Source organism: Mauremys reevesii, linkage group 8 (assembly GCF_016161935.1).
Source record: "Mauremys reevesii isolate NIE-2019 linkage group 8, ASM1616193v1, whole genome shotgun sequence".
NCBI classification, from domain to species: domain Eukaryota; kingdom Metazoa; phylum Chordata; order Testudines; family Geoemydidae; genus Mauremys; species Mauremys reevesii.
The window spans coordinates 85,325,930-85,348,054 of record NC_052630.1 but is presented as its reverse complement, the minus strand read 5'-3'; the positions used below and the strand labels follow the sequence as shown (position 1 = coordinate 85,348,054).

The following is a 22,125-nucleotide window of genomic DNA, read 5'->3' as shown; positions in this document are numbered from 1 at the left end:
TGTCTCCACCAATGGCCAATATGGGATGCTTCAGAAGGCCTAAGTGACTTTCTCCAATTCACCTCAATATTCAGTGCTATACTGCTGAGAATGTTAGGAGGGGCTTTTTTTTTTATTTTGGTCCTGCCGCTGCACAGGAAGTGCATCTATCTTTTTAAGGTTCTGTCAGTCTTACCTCCCAGACTGTGATTTTCAGTAATTTATGGAGGAGTTCTGTATTTATTTGCTTGGTTTTTGTTTGTATTTTTAATAACAGACCAAACTGAAAAATCCAAACTCATTGTTATAATATATTCACTCAAGCCAAGAGACTTCAGGCTATTGGACCATGGATTAATTAATATGTGATCCTAAAGAACAGTCAGCCTTCCTCTCAATATTGCCATTTTACAGTTTGCTTTGCTATCTTTATTTATTCAGTATTTCAAAATATGAATTACAATGAGTCAGTTTCATTGCAATTCTACTGCTCTCCGCTTAAGGTAATATGAATGGAAATGGAATATAAAATGATCTGTATTCAAGTTCCCCATGACATACTGAATGGATTCCCCCACAGCCAAGATTTTTTCTTTCTGAGGATAACGGAATCCACCTCCTTAAACTCCCTAAGCAGATATGCCTACTCATTCACATGGTTATTCACAGTTAGCTCCACTTCTATGCAGCATTTTATATGGCTCAATGTAAAAGTAAAGAAATTAAAACACAATGCTAAGGAGATTTTTTTTTGAAATCTCTGTTTATTTCCAGCCCTAAATTAGTACAAAGTCCATTATGTTCAAATCCTGCAATGTGGCGACATCTTAATCATTAACATTTTAAATACGAAGCAATTTTTAAAACCCTTGTGATTTTCATTATAAATTAATAAATGCAAAAAGCCACTTTTCTGCAATGTTATGTTTTTGCAAGATTAAGGGTAAAAGTTTTTGAAGCACCTAAGAGCCTTAGCCCGTGTCAACATGGGAAAGAGATTGCCAGTATAGTCACCCCAGGAAAGCCTACTAAGTGGAGATGCAGTTTACAGGGGCAAAAAAAAGAGTGCTTTTGCCTTATACCAGTTCCCCGAATGAAATAAAGTATCCCAACAAAAGAACCCTTTTGCTGGTATAACTGAGGGTATGTCTACACTACCCGCCGGATCGGCGGGTAGCGATCGGTTTATCGGGGATCGATATATCATGTCTCATCTAGACGCGATATATCGATCCCCGAACGCACTCCTGTCGACTCCGGAACTCCACCAGAGTGAGCGACGGTAGCGGAGTAGACAGGGGGAGCCGCGGCCATCGATCCCGCGCCGTGAGGACGGGAGGTAAGTCGAAATAAGATACTTTGACTTCAGCTACGCTATTCACGTAGCTGAAGTTGCGTATCTTACATCGACCCCGCCCCCTAGTGTAGACTAGGCCTGAGTCTACTCAAGGGCTTTTGCTGGTATAGAAATGTTGTAAAAAATTCCCCCTCCTAAGTGTCATTACTATACCAGCAACAGTTTCTAGTGTATTACATGATCACATACTCTTTGCCCAAAAAAATTTCTACGGCACAAATGGTTACCATCTTCTAATTTTCTTCACCATCATAAAGATCCAGCATTCCGCCATTTAACTGACAGATTAGTTGCATGATCTGTTTTCTCCTCTCCCTAGTAGGGATGCTACAATGGTTCCATAATTAAAGTAACACTGAGATTTATACTTAAAGCTTTGAGTTTTATGAACACCGTACAAAATGCTTTCCCAAATACACCTCTACTTTGATATAACGCTGTCCTCGGGAGCCAAAAAATCTTACTGCGTTATAGGTGAAACTGTGTTATATCGAACTTGCTTTGATCCACCGAAGTGCGCAGCCCGCCCACACCCCGCACCCCACCGGAGCACTGCTTTACCGCGTTATATCCAAATTCGTGTTATATCGGGTCACGTTATATCGGGGTAGAGGTGTATACAGCTCTTGCTCTTACTCTTTTTATATGGAATGAATTGCCTGTGAATTTTCAAACAAATCTGAGTCCATTTAAAAATCAGAGACTCTTTTAAGAGAGATATTTGTTTTACTAAGTACCTTTTTCCTCTAAAAAATTATTTACTGAATTTTGAGATATGAAATCTGGTGTTTCTATTTTAACCAAATCTGGGTAAAATAATTAATGTATTTATTTTTATTTATTAACAGTTAGGTATAACTGTTTCTACCTGTATTTCAATGTTTACTGACATACATAAAATATAAATACATAAGTATTGGATGCTGCAAAATCAGAGCTCTCATTTTATCAATATTATGTTTGAAGTCTAGGGGTGTGGATCTGATGCAATGATATCTTCCTCAGACTGGAAACAATAATTTCAGTCAGATAATGAGTACAGATTTCTTGCTCTCAGCTGCATATGGAAGAACTAACTCATACACAAATACCGGAACAATTGGAATCACCCAGCACATAGGTTCAAGAAAAAATCCGAAGTGACCAGCCACAAAAAAAGGAAACAATGTCTAAAAATTGATGTATTTATTTTTTTTGCAGGGTTTAACTTAGCATTTATGAAGCTAAGTAGAAAATTCACACCCTATTGGCATTTTTTTTTTATGTTATGTTACAAAATAGCCTTGATTTCTGAATTAGAAATCTCTCTCTCATCTACCTTTGCATGTCTAATGTGCCCATCCCCCTGGTATTTCGGCTACTTATACTGTCCTTGGTACATGACTAGAGCTCTTGGGCGCTATGGTAATACACATAAATAATGGACATAAGCACCATTTTCATCATCAATGGTACTACCAAGTTGCTTTTATGTATATACTACAAAATATATACTTCCGGAGTGCTGGCTTCTAGTCCTATTCTTGTTGTAGAATAGCTAGCATGCTTAGTACTGAGCAGCAGCACTAGACTATATGGGTCCCATACCAGAAAAAATAATGAAAATGTGTTCCTTCCGCATTATAAATACAGTACTTCTGCAGCAGTTTGTCACTGCCTTTCCTGTGTATCAGGGACTACGCATTGTTCCAAATCACATAACAACAAGCTGAATATTCATTGTCTATCTGTGATTAGTACTTTTTTTTAATATTTTTTTTTTTTACTTTTGTTGGTCAAATGAGATTTCATAAGTATAGACAGAGTGTACGCAGAGCGTTTTATGTTAACTACCACTGGGTTTACTTTTCATACCGTAGCGTCCTCTGACCTATGTTCCTAAGAACACTGCTGCTGCTGCATTTACTGAGACAAGGATGAGTGCAGTAAAGACACTCATCCTCACCAATAAATATATGACCCATCACTTTGAAATGAAAATTTTCCATTTAAGTAAATATGCTGCATTGTAAAGTACTGAACTTTCACTAGAGGGTTGCTTAGTGACTGCGGTTATTGTCTTGTTACAGAAAGCTGGACTGAACCCTGATAAACGTGGTATTTATTGGTGAATCATATTCCCTGGGAGACAAAGCCTGGAAAAAAAGAAGATATAGCGAAAACAGCAACTGGGGCACCTGCCAACTCTTGCTGTAATGCCGAGTAGCCTACAAAATTCCTACTGCAGCTCTCACCCTTCATAACACACTGGGGCCATCTTCCTATTATGGCGGTGGTAAGCTCCCATCACCCTTGGGAGAACTGATGTGATGGGGGCCATTAGGGAACAACAGATACTCTGTGTTTATCTGGTAGAACATGATTCATGAGAGGTAGCAGACAGTGACGGTGGCTCCTTATCAGAAGAGTAAACTGAAACCATGGGAATTTCATCCTGTGTGGCTTCCACTTACTATAGAAGGGACTTTTCTTCTTTTAAATGTTTTCGCTGATATGCTTTTGTGACCAAAAAGAAGCTGAACACACACAGCAACTGCAGACCTGAGCATCTTTAATAAAATCATGGCTTTCCTTCAAAGGCTCTTTAGAAAAAATAATCACTATTAAAAGGTGAGAACACCTGCCAGTGGAACACTAATAATCTGACCAAATCCCAGAAGAAATCATTATAGCATAGCCTCGGCAGTGGAAACAGGCAATCCTGGGATACTGCCAAACCCAGGAATTAAGTGTTTTCACATTTTTCTACTAAAACCCTATAGAATAATTGATCTGTTATACCTATCTTACATTACACATACTATAATTATATATCAAATTTTATACAGCAGAGTTTAAAAAGAAATCCACTGCAGCACCTGGACACCTTGTTTCATCACTCTCCCTCCATCAGGACAATAGACATATTGTGGAATATTGCAATTAATTGTTTGAAAGCTCTCTGGGTCGCAAATTTACAACTACACAAAGTTGACTGCACATACACCATACTTCAGTACTGTAAAGCAAGCCTAAAATAAAAAAGCCAATGACAAAACATGACAGCATGGCTCCTGAAAGATAATTCTCCATGTGGACGCAAAGTCTGAAAATGCCTTCTTGAGCCTTTAGGAACTATATGTGGATTTTAATAGCAGCCACTTGTGGTGCCACAATGAAGCACAGTGGCAGCTTTCTTCTGCTTCCTCTTCTTCTGATGTGTATGACCACATTACACCATCTTAAATGTTTGAAGGAGTAGATATCCAAGACGATACAAAGTACAGGATACATTCTTTTGCAGCATGTGAGGAGGGTGACCTAAAGCACATGACCAAACACAAAGTGCAGTAATTCATTTCCTTAGATACACCATCCACAGTCTGAAGAAAATCCATAAATGATGTTTTAATTCAATAAAAGAAATAGTCTAGAAAGATACATGTTGCACTGTGATTTATTTGTTTCTGCCACCTACTGGATGTTAACTCTAACTGTAGAAATAGTCTGACGTTCCTGTTTTGTCACACCATATTTTCTTGCAGCGTGCCCAATACAGAATCTCTTAATGAAGGCTGCATGATGCAATCTGTATAGTCTACAAACAAAAGTTTCATTGCATCTATGAAAAGAGGCACGTCATCAATATAAACCAAAATTGTAAGAAACAATTCCAGTTTTACAAAACTGATAGCATCAGAGTAAAAATGTTGTCGAAAAAGCTATCACACAATGTAGATTTCTGAGTTTAAAGCGCTACTACACTACATCCAGTTTGATATGGTGCCTAATGTTAACAGGTTGATAAAGAAAGGAATCCAGAAAATATCCACACTATAATGACTTGTGTATACATAGTTTTTCTGTATATAAAGGATCACACTGTGATGGTGGTGTCTTAATTTTTCATTCAGGGATTAAGAAAATGGATGAAAAGGTAACATATGTGCATTTCCTCTGCTGCATAATGCATGATATAGAGAGATGGGCATTTTCTAATAGGCTCTGGCTCTACACTTAAAACGACTAAACGACTAAAATGACTAAAGAGCCCATTCCTGCAGCCCTTGTTCTAACTCCTATTGAAATCTATAGGAGATTTACACATGTAAGGCTGCAAAAAGGGGGCCCTAAATAATTTACAGAAATTATGCATTCTGAAAACTGCAATCCAGTATCATAGTAATATTCTCACCTAAAATACACTGAGTCTCAAGCTAATGCATTTTTTCCCATGTGAATTGAACACTAGAGAGGAAAGGTTACTACATCATCTTTCTGACAAAAGACTGAGCAAAAGTATTGGGTTTGGTATGCACATAGGCACACTATGAAAAAAATGCAAAACTTTTCTCTTTCACATAATTTTGAGAGAGAAGTATTTATTTCATATTTCTATATAAAATGTAAATTAGTCCCTGATTCTTCATATACAATGTCTTCTTCAGCAAAATTGAAGAAACAGACAATAGCACTAGAACTGCACTGATGTGTACGAGAAGCCTCAGGCGCTGGTATAATCTATGGTGGTTATGTACCATCTAGACTTCAAGATAGAATCATATTTTAATACTGTCAGGGGTATGTGTGTTGCAACCAAGTAATCTGACAGCTGTTTGCCATGTGGACAGAGAGTCAGTAATTATTGGGCAATTTTTTCCCCGGGGCGGGGGGGGGGGGAGGGTAAAAATTTTCCAGGGAGGGGGAATCTATTCCTATAAGTCAAACAGAGATCTGAAATCTTATCTTCAATATTTAAATACAGAATTCCCTTAAGAATGAAAACTCCTGTGCATTTCTTATTTTCACAGATTTTTATTTATTTTTATTTTTTTTTAAGGCCAAGGGACCATTTTCACCAATGTGGACTGAGATCAAATCTGGATCTGGTAGGTGTACAAGAAAAATGTATGGAAAGATGTGTTTGCTTTATGACTACATATGAATTTAGTGTTCACATAGATTAAATCTTAAACTGCCTCCAAGAGGTCAGTGCATGATTAGCAATGGAAGGGCAAAACCCGAGTCAAAGTTAATACCTAACAGCAAATCACTGTGGGACACTGGTGTGTGTACAAAAGAGAAAAATCAAAATAAAGCCTTTAAATTAAAGACGGCGGTGTGATTAGAACTTCAGAACAAACAAAGACACAGACAACTGACCATGTGTGCACACACTAGTGACTAGGGTTAGGGTTAGGGTTAGCTTTAATTATTTAACCTGAAGCTACAAAGCCACCTTCCTCTCGCTGGTATCCAAGGGTAGTTTTATGTGATCAATTCACAACAATACTTGAAACTACTCTGAAGCATGTACATTAGAACAAGAGATATCGAGCCACTTTCAGTACAATTTTCACCATATTATAAAAAAGCATTTCCTTTAATAAAGGGCTTATTTGACCACTATTGCTGAAATTACGTATATAATTTAAGCAACTCCCTCCCCTCTTTTTTAATTTTGGAGGAAAATAGCACTTTAAAGGATTTCTAATTGATACAGGGTGAATATTAACCCTACATGAAGATGTTTAAAGTTCATTTTGGATTTGGTTTTTTTTAATAATATATCAATGTGTTCACTTATATTTTCTAGTTACATTTCTCCTGCTTTCAAACCTTTTTACCTAGCTTCTGTCTTCAGTACTAGTAGTTGCTATGGTAACTTTGGCTCTCTTTTTCCACTGTTCATACAGGTTTTCATCAAACCCAATAACTATTTTTTTAATGTGATCTGCTCCAGAACAATAGTTCCTTGAGAAAGGCGAATACATTGCACTACAGCAGACCTTTATTAAATAAACACTACTGATTGGGAGTATCATCAACATCAACAATAGCTGAATGTTTGAATTAGCAAGTAAAAATTTAAAAAAGCCACGGGTAGCGTCTGACAATATGTACTTTGTTCATTTATTTGACCACTGCTCATTAAAAATATGCCCATAATTCATAACAGCAGTAAACATATGATGGTAAGATTTGTACAAGTGATGATGATGCTTAATAATAAGAGACCTTCCTATAGCATCTTACTATGGCAGTTTTGTGGAGAGAAAAACAAACCTTGCCACCCCGGTTTTGTGTGGATCACGAATATGCGAGGAGACAAGTCCAGTGAGAATTAACTGTTTAATTGTAACTAATAAAAGTAAATTTTTAATCCTTCAGGTATAATTGCAGATCATACCTTATGTTCATGGTTTCCCTACTTTGGGAAAAATATCCTTGTTCAGCCTTATAAAATATTTCATAAGGATTGGAATATAGAGCACAGTAGTGGGCTGCATTCTTAAAAAAAAAAAGGTCAGTGAGGCATACATGACTATAATTTATTCATTATATGACAACTGGTGTCCCATAATAATTGAGCCAACTGCAACTGCCTTCCACTATAATCCGGGTTTCTCACCTCAATTTCCCAGAATACTTAGCTTTTAGATTAAAATACTTCATGATGGGTTTTTTCTTGAAGGTAATTTTTTTTTAGCTTAAAAATAAAATTAAAAAATAAGAAAATCCTTTCTGCTCTTTTGACATTACAAGAGGTCAACGCTCCTTCTCTCACCTCCAAAGGAATCCACCCTCAGTAAAAAATTATCTTTTTTTGGGGAGGGGGGGGAGTGTTACACAAACATGGGTCACCACTGAAATTCTAAGCTGGATAAAAGCTTATTTAAGATTAAATATGAAGCAGCTAAAATGGTGGGACTGAGCATGAGGAACACAAATCCACACAAAGCTATTATCTGCACTCTTGGGAGCAGATTCCAATACCCTTACTCAGACCAAGTAGTGCCTTATTCCACAAAGCAGTCCCAGTGACTCCAGGAGGATTATTCATAGCCCAACATGAACAAGGGTATCTCACTCAAGGAACTACCCAACATGAGTAAGGGAATCAAAATCTAGCCTTAGCCATGGATATAAGCCTCATGCAATTAGTTCATGTCCAATTATTTGGCTAGATGAATTTGCAAGATCACCAAGTGAAGCTGTAAAAAAAATAAAAAAATAATTAAAAAAAAAAAAAGCACAGCATATATGCTCCATGCTTAGCTACTGCAGCTCTAAAAACTACCCCCAAACACAGACCTGTGGAGTGAAGACAACTGGGCCTTCAAAAGTTTTAACTGGAAAGCAGTGAACGTGTGCAGTCAGTCCCTTACCAAAGAAGCTTATAGTGTCATTCCAGCAGCACTAGCCTATGCTTTCCAAAGCAAGGAACTTTTCAAACTCAACCGGTGAAGGCTGCAGTGCTTATAAACTGTGAAAATCACAGAGCTACGGATCAAGGAACTTACATTAATCACTTATTATTTGTATTACTGCAGCATGCAGAGGACCCACTCCGATCAGGATCCAATTTTGCTAGATGCTGTACAAACTCATAGGAAAACATGGTCCCTGCCTGCAAAGGGCTTGCAAGCTGAAGACAAAAAAAAAAAAAAAAGATGAAGAGTGAGGGTAAGGAACACACCACACCACTTCACATACTGGGGCCTCTATAGGTATTTTCAAAAATATAAAATTCTCCCTAGCTGCACCCTCCTTATGTAACCTGATTCATACTTTTCTGTTTTAAAAATCCATAACCAATACTAGTCTGCCATTCTAAAACTCCCCTTTTGTCCCCAGTCAGCCTGATCTCAGTAACTAAACCAGGATGCTTCAGCATTTCTTGTCCCTTGCCTTCCCAGTCCCACCTGCTCCCTTGCCCCTAATTTGTACCTTGAACTGATAGAAAAAGAAAGAACTGAAACCATCAGAACACCTCAACAGGGGTCCAGGCTCCAAAGCCTGTGGAGGTCACACTGTCCACACAGGGGTCCCTCCTACCCAGGCCCCAAATCACAGCAGTTCCAGCTACCTCTCCCTAGTCAGGATGATACATGGAGGAAAACGTCCAAAGTACAATCATGTAAACTAAGCTGTGATGTCAGTAGGGCCCTGGGACTCTGATGATGCGTCAGAAATCCTGCTGCCTCCCACGAAGGCATGCCCTGCCCCTGCAAACTACTGCTCTGTCTCAGCCCATGATGCTGAGGGAAGGCATCTTCGATCCTTGCCTGCTCCCTTACTCTCAGGTTACAGGATCCAGAGCCCTGGAAGGATGAGTTTTTTCTCTTAGCATGTAAGCAGTGGCTGTGAGGAAATGCTGTACTGTTAGTTTTGTGATGTTGATTCTTATTGGTAGGTCTGTTGTAAACAATAAGAAAGTATCTTCTCTGCCTTAGCCTGAGATTTCCGAAAAAGGAAATTGCGTGTATCCTACTTGTGTACACCTCTGTTCAAGACTGGTGTACATAGTGTGAACAGTTACATTAAGACAGTACCCAGATGGTGTGTCACTGATTTCTCCTTCAATGGGAAACTGACCTAAGGGACCCTGATCACCTAACTCTTCGGCAAAAGAGCAACAGACATTTATTTTATTTCAGAGTGGTAGCCGTGTTAGTCTGTATCAGCAAAAACAACGAGAAGTCCTTGTGGCACCTTAGAGACTAACAAATTTATTTGGGCATAAGCTTTCGTGAGCTACAGCCCACTTCATAAGATGCACGGAGTGGAAAATACAGGAGCAGGTATAAATACATGAAAGGATGGTAGTTGCCTTACCAAGTGTGAGGTCAGTCTAACGAGACAATTCAATTAACAGCAGGATACCAAGGGAGGAAAAATAACTTTTGAAGTGGTAATGAGAGTGGCCCGTTTCAGACAGTTGACAAGAAGGTGTGAGTAACAGTAGGGGGAAATTAGTATTGGGGAATTTAGGTTTAGGTTTTGTAATGAACCAACCACTCCCAGTCTTTATTCAGGCCTAATCTGATGGTGTCTGGTTTGCAAATTAATTCCAGTTCTGCAGTTTCACGTTGCAGTCTGTTTTTGAAGTTTTTTTGTTGAGGAATTGCCACTTTTAGGTCTGTTATTGAGTGACCAGAAAGACTGAAGTGTTCGTCTACTGGTTTTTAAATGTTATGATTCCTGATATCAGATTTGTGTCCATTTACTCTTTTGAGTAGAGACTGTCCAGTTTGGCCAATGTACATGGCAGAGGGGCACTGCTGGCATATGATGACATATATCACATTGGTAGATGTGCAGGTGAACGAGCCCCTGATGGTGTGACTGATGTGGTTAGGTCCTACGATGGTGTCCCTTGAATAGATATGTGGGCAGAATTGGCAACAGGGTTGGTGCAGGGTTTGGTTCCGGGTTGATGTTTTTGTTGTGTGGTGTGTAGTTGCTGGTGAGTATTTGCTTCAGGTTGGGGGGCTGTCTGTAAGCGAAGACTGGCCTGTCTCCCAAGGTTTGTGAGAGTGAGGGATCGTCCTTCAGGATAGTTTGTAGATCCTTGATGATGCTCTGGAGAGGTTTTAGTTGGGGGCTGTAGGTGACGACTAGTGGCGTTCTAAGTACTATCTTTGTTGGGCCTGTCCGGTAGTAGGTGACTTCTGGGAACTCTTCTGGCTCTGTCAATCTGTTTCTTCACTTCAGCAGGTGGGTACTGTAGTTTTAAGAATGCTTGATAGAGATCCTGTAGGTGTTTGTCTCTGTCTGAGGGATTGGAACAAATGCGGTTGTATCTTAGAGCTTGGCTGTAGACAATGGATCACGTGACGTGGTCTGGATGAAAGCTGGAGGCATGTAGGTAAGTATAGCGGTCAGTAGGTTTCCGGTATAGGGTGGTGTTTATGTGACCATCGCTTATTAGAACTGTAGTGTCTAGGAACTGGACCTCTTGTGTGGACTGGTCCAGGCTGAGGTTGATGGTGGGGTGGAAATTGTTGAAATCATGGTGGAATTCCTCAAGGGCCTCCTTCTCATGGGTCCAGATGATGAAGATGTCATCAATGTAGCGCAAGTAGACTAGGGGCGTTAGGGGATGAGAGCTGAGGAAGCGTTGTTCTAAGTCAGCCATAAAAATGTTGGCATACTGTGGGGCCATGTGGGTAATAGGCAGCAGATTTAAAACAAATAAAAGGAAGTTCTTCTTCACACAGCGCACAGTCAACTTGTGGAACTCCTTGCCTGAGGAGGTTGCGAAGGCTAGGACTATAACAGCGTTTAAAAGAGAACTGGATGAATTCATGGAGGTTAAGTCCATTAATGGCTATTAGCCAGGATGGGTAAGGAATGGTGTCCCTAGACTCTGTTTGTCAGAGGGTGGAGATGGATGGCAGGAGAGAGATCACTTGATCATTACCTGTTAGGTTCACTCCCTCTGGGGCACCTGGCATTGGCCACTGTTGGTAGACAGGATACTGGGCTAGATGGACCTTTGGTCTGATCCAGTATGGCCGTTCTTATGGGTACCCATAGCAGTCCCGCTGGCCTGAAGGTATAAATTGTCCCCAAATCTGAAATAGTTGTGGGTGAGGACAAAGTCACAAAATGAAAGTGAAGAGGAGAAAAATTTCACAAAGTTTAGTCACCAGGTTTGCTGTGATGGTATCAGGGATGCTATTCCTGATGGCTTGTAGTCCATCTTTGTGTGGAATGTTCGTGTAAAGAGCTTCTACATCCATAGTGGCTAGGATGGTATTTTCTGGAAGATCACCAAAGGACTATATCTGTCTCTTGCATCTGAAGAAGTGGGTATTCACCCACGAAAGCTCATGCTGCAGAACGTCTGTTAGTCTATAAGGTGCCACAGGATTCTTTGTTGCTTTTACAAAGGACTGTAGTTACCTCAGGAAGCCAGTGGTGTCTTGAAGATAGCTGGGAGTGTTGGTAGCGTAGGGCCTGAGGAGAGAGCCTGTCTCGTTAGACTGACCTCACTCTTGGTAAGGCAACTACCATCCTTTCATGTATTTATACCTGCTCCTGTATTTTCCACTCTATGCATCTGATGAAGTGGGTTCTAGCCCACGAAAGCTTATCCCAAATAAATTTGTTAGTCTCTAAGGTGCCACAAGGACTCCTCGTTTTTATTTATTTTATGTTCCACAGTAAAGGGCACACAACATAAAGTGCTACGTTGGGAGAGTAAACCTTAACTTTTGGAGTCTTCTGACTTCTGAGGATTTGATTTTGCCATCTGCATTAGCACTTCTTTTGCATTTAATTTCTATTTAGCTTGACATTGATGGCTCATTTTTTTTCAAATATTATACAGACGTGCAAATTTTTCTCCTCTTCACTTTCATTTTTGTTTTAGTTTAGTTAGTTTGAGCAGACGTGCACCTTAAATCTATACTCCCTCTTTAAAAAGACAATTAGGGTGAATTTAAAGAAATGTCATAAAATCTGCTTCACTTGATTTCAGTTTTATTTTCTCTTGATATTTCTCGTGATGTTGACTTACTATATAATTATCCTTTCCCACAATTCTGATGATATTTAGCAAAATAAATAGAGTAGGAGAACACACAGTAGGTACAAAGCTTTTTCACAGCATTGAACTGGAGAACCAACTCTGCCATGTAGTCATAAATTCATCTCTAAAACTGTTCTTGCAGTTTCTGTGCATGAAAAACATGCATTTGTACCAGTACAATATGAACAGGGAAGCTACTTGATTTGCAAACAGACTGCGGTAGCAAATTTAGATGCACCTTTAGAAAAATTCTATAGAAGTGTATTAATATACAAATTAACCACTGTCTCAAGTTCAATTATGTTAGCTTTGTTGTGATTTCGGATTAAAAATGGGATACATACAGTGTACATGACAAGTATACTGTTTCATCATATATGATGTTGACTTACTGTAAACAAACCACTAAAACAATCTGCTTTCTGCCTACAGAAACAACAGCCTAGTGCCCAGTTTCCTGACACTAATTCTCAGTCACCAGTTGCATTTTTTTAAAGTATATACTATGACGGGTTTATTTATAATTAATGACTTATAGTTTGCTTTTTTTTGTTTTGTTTGTTTTATTTTTGTTTAATTGAACTGTCTTTTGAAGGAATTCTATTTTAAACTAGGCCTCATTCTGCATCCTCAGCAGAAGAACCACAGTATCTTCTCCCCACACCTCCCAAAAATTGCATACTGTATATAAACACAGAACTAAGTACATCAACAGAGATGAATTTCCATGCATAAATTCCAAGCCACACCACTTTATAAATCAATATTACTTTAACAGATCCCTTGCATTTATTATGAGCAATAAAACCATTGTACACCTACACAAAGTTCAATACAGCGTTAACGATAATCATTTTTAAAAGCACACTATTAATTTCTTCTCATAACAAATGTAAGGACAGTCATAACTTGACAGCAACACTACCACATTAATCAGAACGCAGATTCTGTCACACTGTTAATCAAGAATAAATTGTTTTCTGGTGCAGTTCAGGTCTGCTGTGAAAAATTATTTTTAAATTTAGTTTGGGGGTGAGGAGAGTCATACACATCCTTCACACAGTCAGTTCTGTGAAGACATTCACCCTTTCCCCATCCTCATGACTCCACAATGTAACTGCCATCTTTCTGGCTGATGCAAACTTAGGTATACTTCCCTTATGAGCCAGATAACATGATATTTAACCAGCTATACAGGGGTCAGTGCTGAGAATCAAAAAGCATCAAAAGCACTGTTGAACACACCTCTTAATACCCACAATGTATTATGTATTTGTATTAGAGTAGCACTTAGAAGTCCCAACAAGTTAAAGGCCCCATGGTGCTAGGTGCTGTACAGACAGATTTTACAAGATAGCCAATCATAGTTTAAGACAAGATTTAAAAGGATGGTATAGCAAACAACCAGCCTACAACTGTTAAGTCTGTGTCTGAATGGTCAATGGAAAAGAGGTTATGAATAACACCCTTACTTAAGCATGCATAATCAATTTATGGAAAAGCTATTGCAGATGACCTCTAGTTTAAGGATGCTGTACACCGCATTTCTTAGGCCTGGTCTACACTACGCGTTTAAACCGGTTTTAGGAGCGTTAAACCGATTTAACACCACATCCGTCCACACTAAGAGGCCCTTTATATCGATATAAAGGGCTCTTTAAACCGGTTTCTGTACTCCTCCCCAACGAGAGGAGTAGTGCTAATATCGGCATTACCATATCAGATTAGGGTTAGAGTGGCCGCAAATCGACGGTATTGGCCTCCGGGCGGTATCCCACAGTGTACCACTGACCGCTCTGGACAGCAATCAGAACTCGGATGCAGTGGCCAGATAGACAGGAAAAGCCCCGCGAACTTTTGAATATCATTTCCTGCTTACCCAGCGTGGAGCTCTGATCTGCACGGGTGGCGATGCAGTCCCAAATCCAAAAAGAGCTCCAGCATGGACCGTACGGATGTGATTGCTGTATGGGCAGACAAATCTGTTCTATCAGAGCTCTGTTACAGAAGACGAAATTCCAAAGCATTTTAAAAAAATCTCCAGACAGAGGGCACAGCAGGGACTCAGCACACTGCTGCGTGATAAGCGTTACGGAAAGCCAAAGAATCAAATGGACGCTCATGGAGGGAGGGAGGGGGGACTGAGGACTCAAGCTATCCCACAGTTCCAGCAGTCTCCGAAAAGCATTTGCATTCTTGGCTGAACTCCCAATGCCTGTAGGGTCAAACACAATGTCCAGGGTGGTTCAGGGCATAGCTTGTCAATTTACCCCCCGCCCTCCCTCGCAGAAGGAAAAGGGAAAAAAATCGTCTCTTGACTCTTTTAAATGTCACCCTATGTCTACTGAATGCTGCTGGTAGACGCGATGCTGCGGCACTGAACTGTAGCATCCTCACCCCCCCTCCTTGGTGGCTGATGGTACAATATGACTGATATCCATCGTCATCATCAGCCTTGTGGCAGATGGTATAGTACAGAAGGACTGGTATCTGTCCTCATCATCAGCCCATGAGTGCTACTACTTCTCAGTAGATGGTACAGAACGGCTGGTAACCGTCTTCATCATAGCAACAGGGGGCTGAGCTCCATCAGCCCCCACCCTTCATGTGTAAAGAAAAGATTCTGTTCTGCCTGGACTATCATAGCAGCGGGATGCTGGGCTCCTCTCCCCCACACTGCTTAATGTCCTGTCTGGACTATCATAGCAGCTGGAGGCTGCCTTCCGCTCATTTTATCTCACTAACAAGTCACTGTGTCTTATTCCTGCATTCTTTATTACTTCATCACACAAATGGGGGGACACTGCAACGGTAGCCCAGGAAGGCTGGGGGGGGAGGGAATCAACAGGTGGGGTTGTTGCAGGGGAACCCCCTGTGAATGGCATACAGCTCATCATTTCTGCGGGATCTGACACGGAGCGGCTGTGCTCTCTGGTTCTCTGATACACTGGTTCTCTAGTACACTTGCCCCATATTCTAGGCAGGACTGATTCTATTTTTAGATACCATAAAGGAGGGATTGACTCAGGGAGTCATTCCCATTTTTGTCTTTTGCCCCCGGCCGATCTCAGCCAGGGGCACCTATGACAGCAGCAGATGGTACAGCACAGAAGGACTGGTAACTGTCATCTCATTGCCAATTTACAATGGCATGGTAGATGGTACAGAACGGCTGATAACCATCTCTGCTATCATGCAAAAGCAAATGAATGCTGCTGTGTAGCGCTGCTGAATCGCCTCTGTCAACAGCATCTAGTACACATACGGTGACAGTGACAAAAGGCAAAACAGGCTCCGTGGTTGCCATGCTAATGGCGTCTGCCAGGGCAATCCAGAGAAAAAGGGCGCGAAATGATTCTCTGCCGTTGCTTTCCCAGAGGAAGGAGTGATTGACGACATTTACCCAGAAGCACCCGCGACAATGATTTTTGCCCCATCAGGCACTGGGATCTCAACCCAGAATTCCAAGGGGCAGGGGAGACTGCGGGAACTATGGGATAGCTACGGAATAGCTACCCACAGTGCAACGCTCCAGAAATTGATGCTAGCCTCGGACCGTGGACGCACACCACCGAATTAATGTGCTTAGTGTGGCTGCGTGCACTCGATTTTATACAATCTGTTTTACTAAACCGGTTTATGTAAAATCGGAATAATCCCGTAGTGTAGACGTACCCTTAGAATACAGATGGTAGGGCTGTCCTTTGTATCTAACAATGATGTCACACAGGAATAAACTCCCACTGAAGATTTGGCAAGATGTTTGGCCCCCTTTTCCAATCAGTTTTTCCACAACTGCTTTTTTCTAAGTGCTTACAACCTTTACTGATAGTTGCTCTCCGTTCAAGTCTGTCTTTGGTTGTGTCTTCGGAGTTATCAATATTAAGCTGCAGGAGTTGAGATTCTGCTTATGCACGTCTCTGGAGCACGTATGCTGACTACCCTTTCTGAGTTTCAGCTCACCATAGAGGACTTTTTGCAGGAGTCTATCAGCACCCAGTCTGATAACATGATCTGTCCATCTAAGCTGAGCTTCGATAATCATTGCCACAATGCTGGTTGTGTTTGCTTTCAAGAATGTCAGGCACTACAAACACATTCAATGGAAAACGCACTAACTTTGAATCAGATTCTCCTCTAACAAAAAATAGCTGAATAAGGGACAGGAAGTTGCATGGAGAGGAACCTCACAGAGATCCGTTGGCAACACACTCCCATTTCTATAGCAACATTCCTAAACCCACTGGGACGGGATTCCTGGGGTGCAACCTGGAGCTATGGGACCACTGTGCCCCCTCTACTCACTATTCTGGGTTGTCTCTCAGAATGCCTTACTGAGTAGCAACAGCACCTGGTGGGATTTGCTGCCATCACACCCATCCATTGGCAGCATTATCTTAAATGGGGATTTTCCAAAGGGTGTATGTAAAGAATAGGGGGCATGACTGCAATTCTGAGGTGACAGGCTGACACTCAGTCCCTCCCTACAAACAGATCTTGGCCCACATAGAAGATCTACTCTCCACTTCAGTCTACTCCAGACTTCACCTCTTCTGCTCATGGCAGCAGAGGGGACTATCTGGCCTTTTGCTGACAGCTTTCCAGAGTCCAAATCTGTATACTGCTTTGAAAAAGTCAACTGTTACATGTTAAGCAGCTGTTGTCAATACAGCATGTATATATAAATTTAATACTGAACGGTGATAGACTGATATAACCGGAAACTGAAGTTGTCTATCTACAGAGCACACAGAGCATCAGTAAAAGTTTCTCTACAATGTCTCGCAAACATGTTCCATCATTCTGGAGGGAAGACTTCTAAGGTTGAAAGCGTAGTTCCAGTCTCCATGCACATTCAGTTCTTGGCTACTCTGCTGAAAGCATCAGCAAGAACAACAAACCGTGGGTACTGTTTTTATGATATGGCCCACCTATCTGTCCACTAGCAACTGGACTGAGACCACCAACACTTTTCACATACTGTAGGCCACTGAAAAAACATTATGAGAACACACTTGGAGCCACTCTTGAGTTGAACCACATTTCAATCAGTGATCTGAAAAATCTTACCGCTTACAGTCAAGGCAATGTCCCCCACACATCTCCTTCCTAAACTACTTTTCAGACTTGCATACAGTAGGGCTGGACAGTGCCAATATTTGTTAATGTATTCGTAACAATGAATTCATGAGCAATTATGCAAAAGCACTGTTTAACTGAAACTGTTCTGTCTAGCCTCTCAAAGGTTGGTGAGGTTGTTTTTTGTTGCGCACAGGCATGCATTTTCATTTCTAGAACACTACAATATATAGCAGTTTTATCCATTATACAGGTGCATCATATATTTTTATGGGGACTTTATAAAGCTTTTATGCATTTAATAAGAAAGAAGGCAGTTCAGAATATTTCATAATAAATTATCTATTAGTGAAAGCTCTAACAGAGGGAAAGATATACAAAGGAAAAAGGAACCAGAGCACTATCTGACAGCAAAGGAAGAAACAGAGGTTATGTCCTTTATGGCTGAGATTCAAAGCAGTTTCAGTTAGTGGCTGTTCTGCTCCAATTCCCCAGATAAAATTTTGACCTACAGCAAGTGGTCTTCATTCCTATTCTATTCTAGTGGGGTAGTCATGGTTTAGTTTCTTAAGTAACCAACGGAAAAACTCAGTTGGGAGCTATGAAGCTTAAATATTATGTTACAGTTAAACTGAGAGAGCCTCCTATAGCAACTATAGTGGATTATTACTGAATTCCCACAAACTAAAACTATCCATAAATTGCTAGGTATGTGAAGATAATACATTCCTCCAACAACTTCAAAAGGAAAATCTCTAAAATTTAAAAATAAAGAGTTGAAATATGTCAATGGCACCACAACCCATTTGTGAACAATGCAGGACAAGGAAATCAGCTGACAATACCTGGCAACCCTATCTCGATCTTTTCTATCTTCCACTCAGGTTGTTAATATACAGTTATCTTTATTAACTTAGATGAAATTGGCTGATGGGGTAGAAATATACTGTGGAATTACTGAAACTCATATTTTTCCCCCTTTCATGCGGTTTACATTTAGCTGTTCTCTTTCCTAGCACATAGCAAATGACCGCTTTCATTTTTTTCATAGCATTCTGCTATTGATGAAGAAACTCACAGGTATAAATTACTAGCTAGGTTTGCCAGCATAAGCCAGGGCACTAGGTCCTCAGCAGCAGAAAGCCAGTCATGGGGAAAATAAAATAGGTTGGCACAAAGCAGCCATAACCCTTTGGTCCTTCTGAGGGTCCTTATGGGGCCAGCACAACATGAAAAGCTGAAGTGCTAGCCACCAGGGAACATTCAGTGCCTGCCCTCAGCAGCATCTGCCAGCAAAGCTACCAAGCCCTAGTCACAAATTAAGGCTGCCCTATCCTGAGTGTAACCTCCAAGGACGGGAGTGGAAAGACCATCTGCTCTCCTCCAGCAGTGAATCCCTTCCCTGTGAGGACAGCAGGTTTTGCTAGTGTAAGTTACACTGCCTAATGAACTACTCTGTACCAGCTGGCCCACAGAAATTATGCATTTTATTAGAATGGCTCATCTTGCTAGCTAATTTGGCTTTTCTACTTCACAGCATGTGTGACTTCATGGCCCCGATCCAGCACAACCACTCAAATTCATACTGAACTATGACTACATGGATGCTTAAAGTTAAACCTGAATTTAAATGCTTGTACTGGGATCAAGACCCAGGTTAACCAATTTTGGCAATCAAAATACCTTCAAATGTACTACAGTCTCTTGAAGTTATGATGTATCCCGAGTCTGCCATGGGTAAGCAAACAAGCCACCACGGAGGCAGGAGTAATCAGAAAAGTTAACAGGACACTCAATTTGAAAAAGCACATCCCTGTCAGAAAATTTACCACCTGCTGCTATTATGAATAATATTGTAACTGAAAGATTAGAGAAAAAGGTGTTCCACTATTTTTTCAGTTTGTGTATTTGACAACACTGTGTGTAATCAGTTGCACTGCCTCCGCCCCATCCCTGCACACAGCCATAGGGAGAGAAAACACTTTAAAAATAGAATTTTAAAAACCAAATACCTGGCACTGGAGAAGGAGAAGGTATAACATCTGAAAGTCATTTTTTTTAAATTGACTAGATTACTAGTTGTCTGTCCCTTTAATTTTGGAACAGGCTCAAGTAAGGGACAGTGGTTAGAGTTCAAAAACAAGCTGCTTGCTTGTTTTGTTTTCCTACAAAGAGACAAAACCCTAAAATGACTGCTGGCATCCCATACTATTAAGGTATTTATTCCAAAGCAACACAGAATACGAACATATATTATATTCCTCCTCCAACAAGGATGTTCTGTTAAACATTGGAAAAGTCAGACGAAGAGTGACGCACCCATAAACAAAGTTAACTCCCATTTTCAGGAACTAGGGTGACCACTATGGTCTTGAATTCTACTGGTGCCCTGTGAAGGCCACTGGAATCAATCACATAGTCCAAATATGCTAGGGAGTATTGGAAAACTTTGCATTTGACCTTACAGACAGACTATCATACTCCAAGGCTGGATCTAGATTCTCTAGGTTGCTCAATTTCATTCTTACCAGTTACTAGAATGTCATCCAAGCAGTGCTGTGATCCTGTCAATCCACTCCAATACCTGTCAAGACTTGGGCCAACCTAATACCCAAAATAAATGATGGTAGCAATACACATCACTATTGTTAACAATTCCAGTGATTCTTCCTCCTCTTGTAGACATAAGCAAGTTTGGAATGGCTCGGTTTTGCTAGGCTTGCAGAAGTCTTCAATCAGTGGATGTGGGTATTTTTCTGCTCAGGCCACTGAACTTGTTACCACTGAAAACCACCACAAATTCCAATGGTGAATTTTAAAATATGAATGTGTCTACACACAACAGGCATTGCTCATTCACTATATGAAACAGGTGGAAGAACTGCTGTCTTTGTGTTCCAAAAAGGATTTGAGCTTTGGGCTGTTGGTGTGTAGTACTATCCCTCTCTGCTGGGCTGGTTTAATGATTAGCTTTAAAGGTTTTTGCATTTAACTCAGTTTGCTCTCCCCATTATGTAAATTTGTGGCCAATTTAGCCATATCTTTTCAAGCTCTGCTTGCCCCAGAAGAGATGGATAGCCAGCATTTTGCATGAATGTTGGCAATCTAGCTGCTGATCTATGAAGTTCAAACTGTACGTCCATAGTCCTCAGCATGGTCACGGATTGCCCTAGGAATGTCCATATCATAGTCTTGGCAGATTGTAGATGACAACTAAGTTTGTTATGATACAAATGATACTGTGGGTTCTGTACCCAAAGCGGACACACATCCAACTGTCTGATGAAGGAAGTATATGCAAGGACATTTCTCCTATCCTCTCATTTTCGTCCTGCTGTAGGGAATGCAAACTCTTCCATACCATGCCTGGTTGGCCTTCATTTTTGTTCAGGTACTTACCAGTACCAGTCTTTGGTGCAATCATGCTTAATACATTGCATTTCACTACACTGTATTTCTTTTCTTCATCCCACTCCTTGGTCAAGTTTCTGAGTGTCATGCTGATGGATCTGGCTTCTTTCTCTATTGTTCTGCATAATGTTTCTCCAGGTCACCCTCTTCTCCTCTTTCTAGGTGGTATCCATATTAACACTTGCCATGAAAGCCATGTTGGTGGCATCTTAAAGCAGTGTCCGAAATATGTGCATCATCTTCTTACTATATTTGATGCTTTACACTGATTTGCTCGATTTAGGATTTCTGATGATCCAAGAAAATCTTCCCAATGATTCTGAAGATCTTTCTCAGTCATTTAGTTTGGAATGAGATGATCTTCTTATCAATTTCTGTTGTAGATTTCTATCACTGTGCTCCACAAAGGAGTACAGACATGATGCCGGTGTTAAAATTTCATATTTTTTCATCAGTGTCAATCATGCTACTTTTCCAAATTTTTTCAAGTTTATGAAAGCTGATTGCTGATTTTGATATCCATTGCTTAACATATGCTATGGTTTCATTATCATTGCACATCTCACTCGCTGGATAGGTAAAATGACTGAATTCTTCTAGTGTTTCTTCATCCACTAAAATAGTTACTTTTGCGACACAGATAACTGTATATTTTGTCTTCCCTTTATTGACGAACAAACCAATTTGTTTTTCTGTATCTGCCAATAACTGGGTCTCTTCTTCCATTAAGCAATGTTTTGAACTAAGCAGGACAATATCAGCAGCAAGAAGGCCATACAATTGTGCTCCTTTTCTTTCAGTTTTTCCCCCTCACCATGGAGCATCACTTTCTCTCTCTCATCTGAGGATAAGGAAGACTTCAGAAATGCACAATAAAGGAAAAATATACTGGTTCCACCTTCTAGATCCTCCTCCAGCATAAGACCTGAACAGACTCTCACTAAATCAATACAAAGATTCCCATACGGCATGAAGTGCAATCACTGGAATTTAAGTAACA

General features: G+C 40.4%; 1 protein-coding gene across 3 annotated transcripts in view; it reads right to left on the bottom strand.

The window, feature by feature from the left end:
* The window catches only part of PIGK (phosphatidylinositol glycan anchor biosynthesis class K), a 137,887-nt gene that overhangs the window by 47,074 nt on the left and 68,688 nt on the right, over positions 1–22,125 (bottom strand). The window contains exon 10 of one of the 3 annotated variants that reach the window (XM_039486705.1): positions 3,884–4,636. The exons of the other annotated variants lie outside the window; for them this stretch is intronic. Within the exon in view, the coding sequence (XP_039342639.1) occupies positions 4,558–4,636 (79 nt within the window). The 3' untranslated portion in view covers positions 3,884–4,557. Of the gene's footprint in view, positions 1–3,883; positions 4,637–22,125 lie in introns of those variants that run through there. 3 annotated transcript variants of the gene reach the window in all.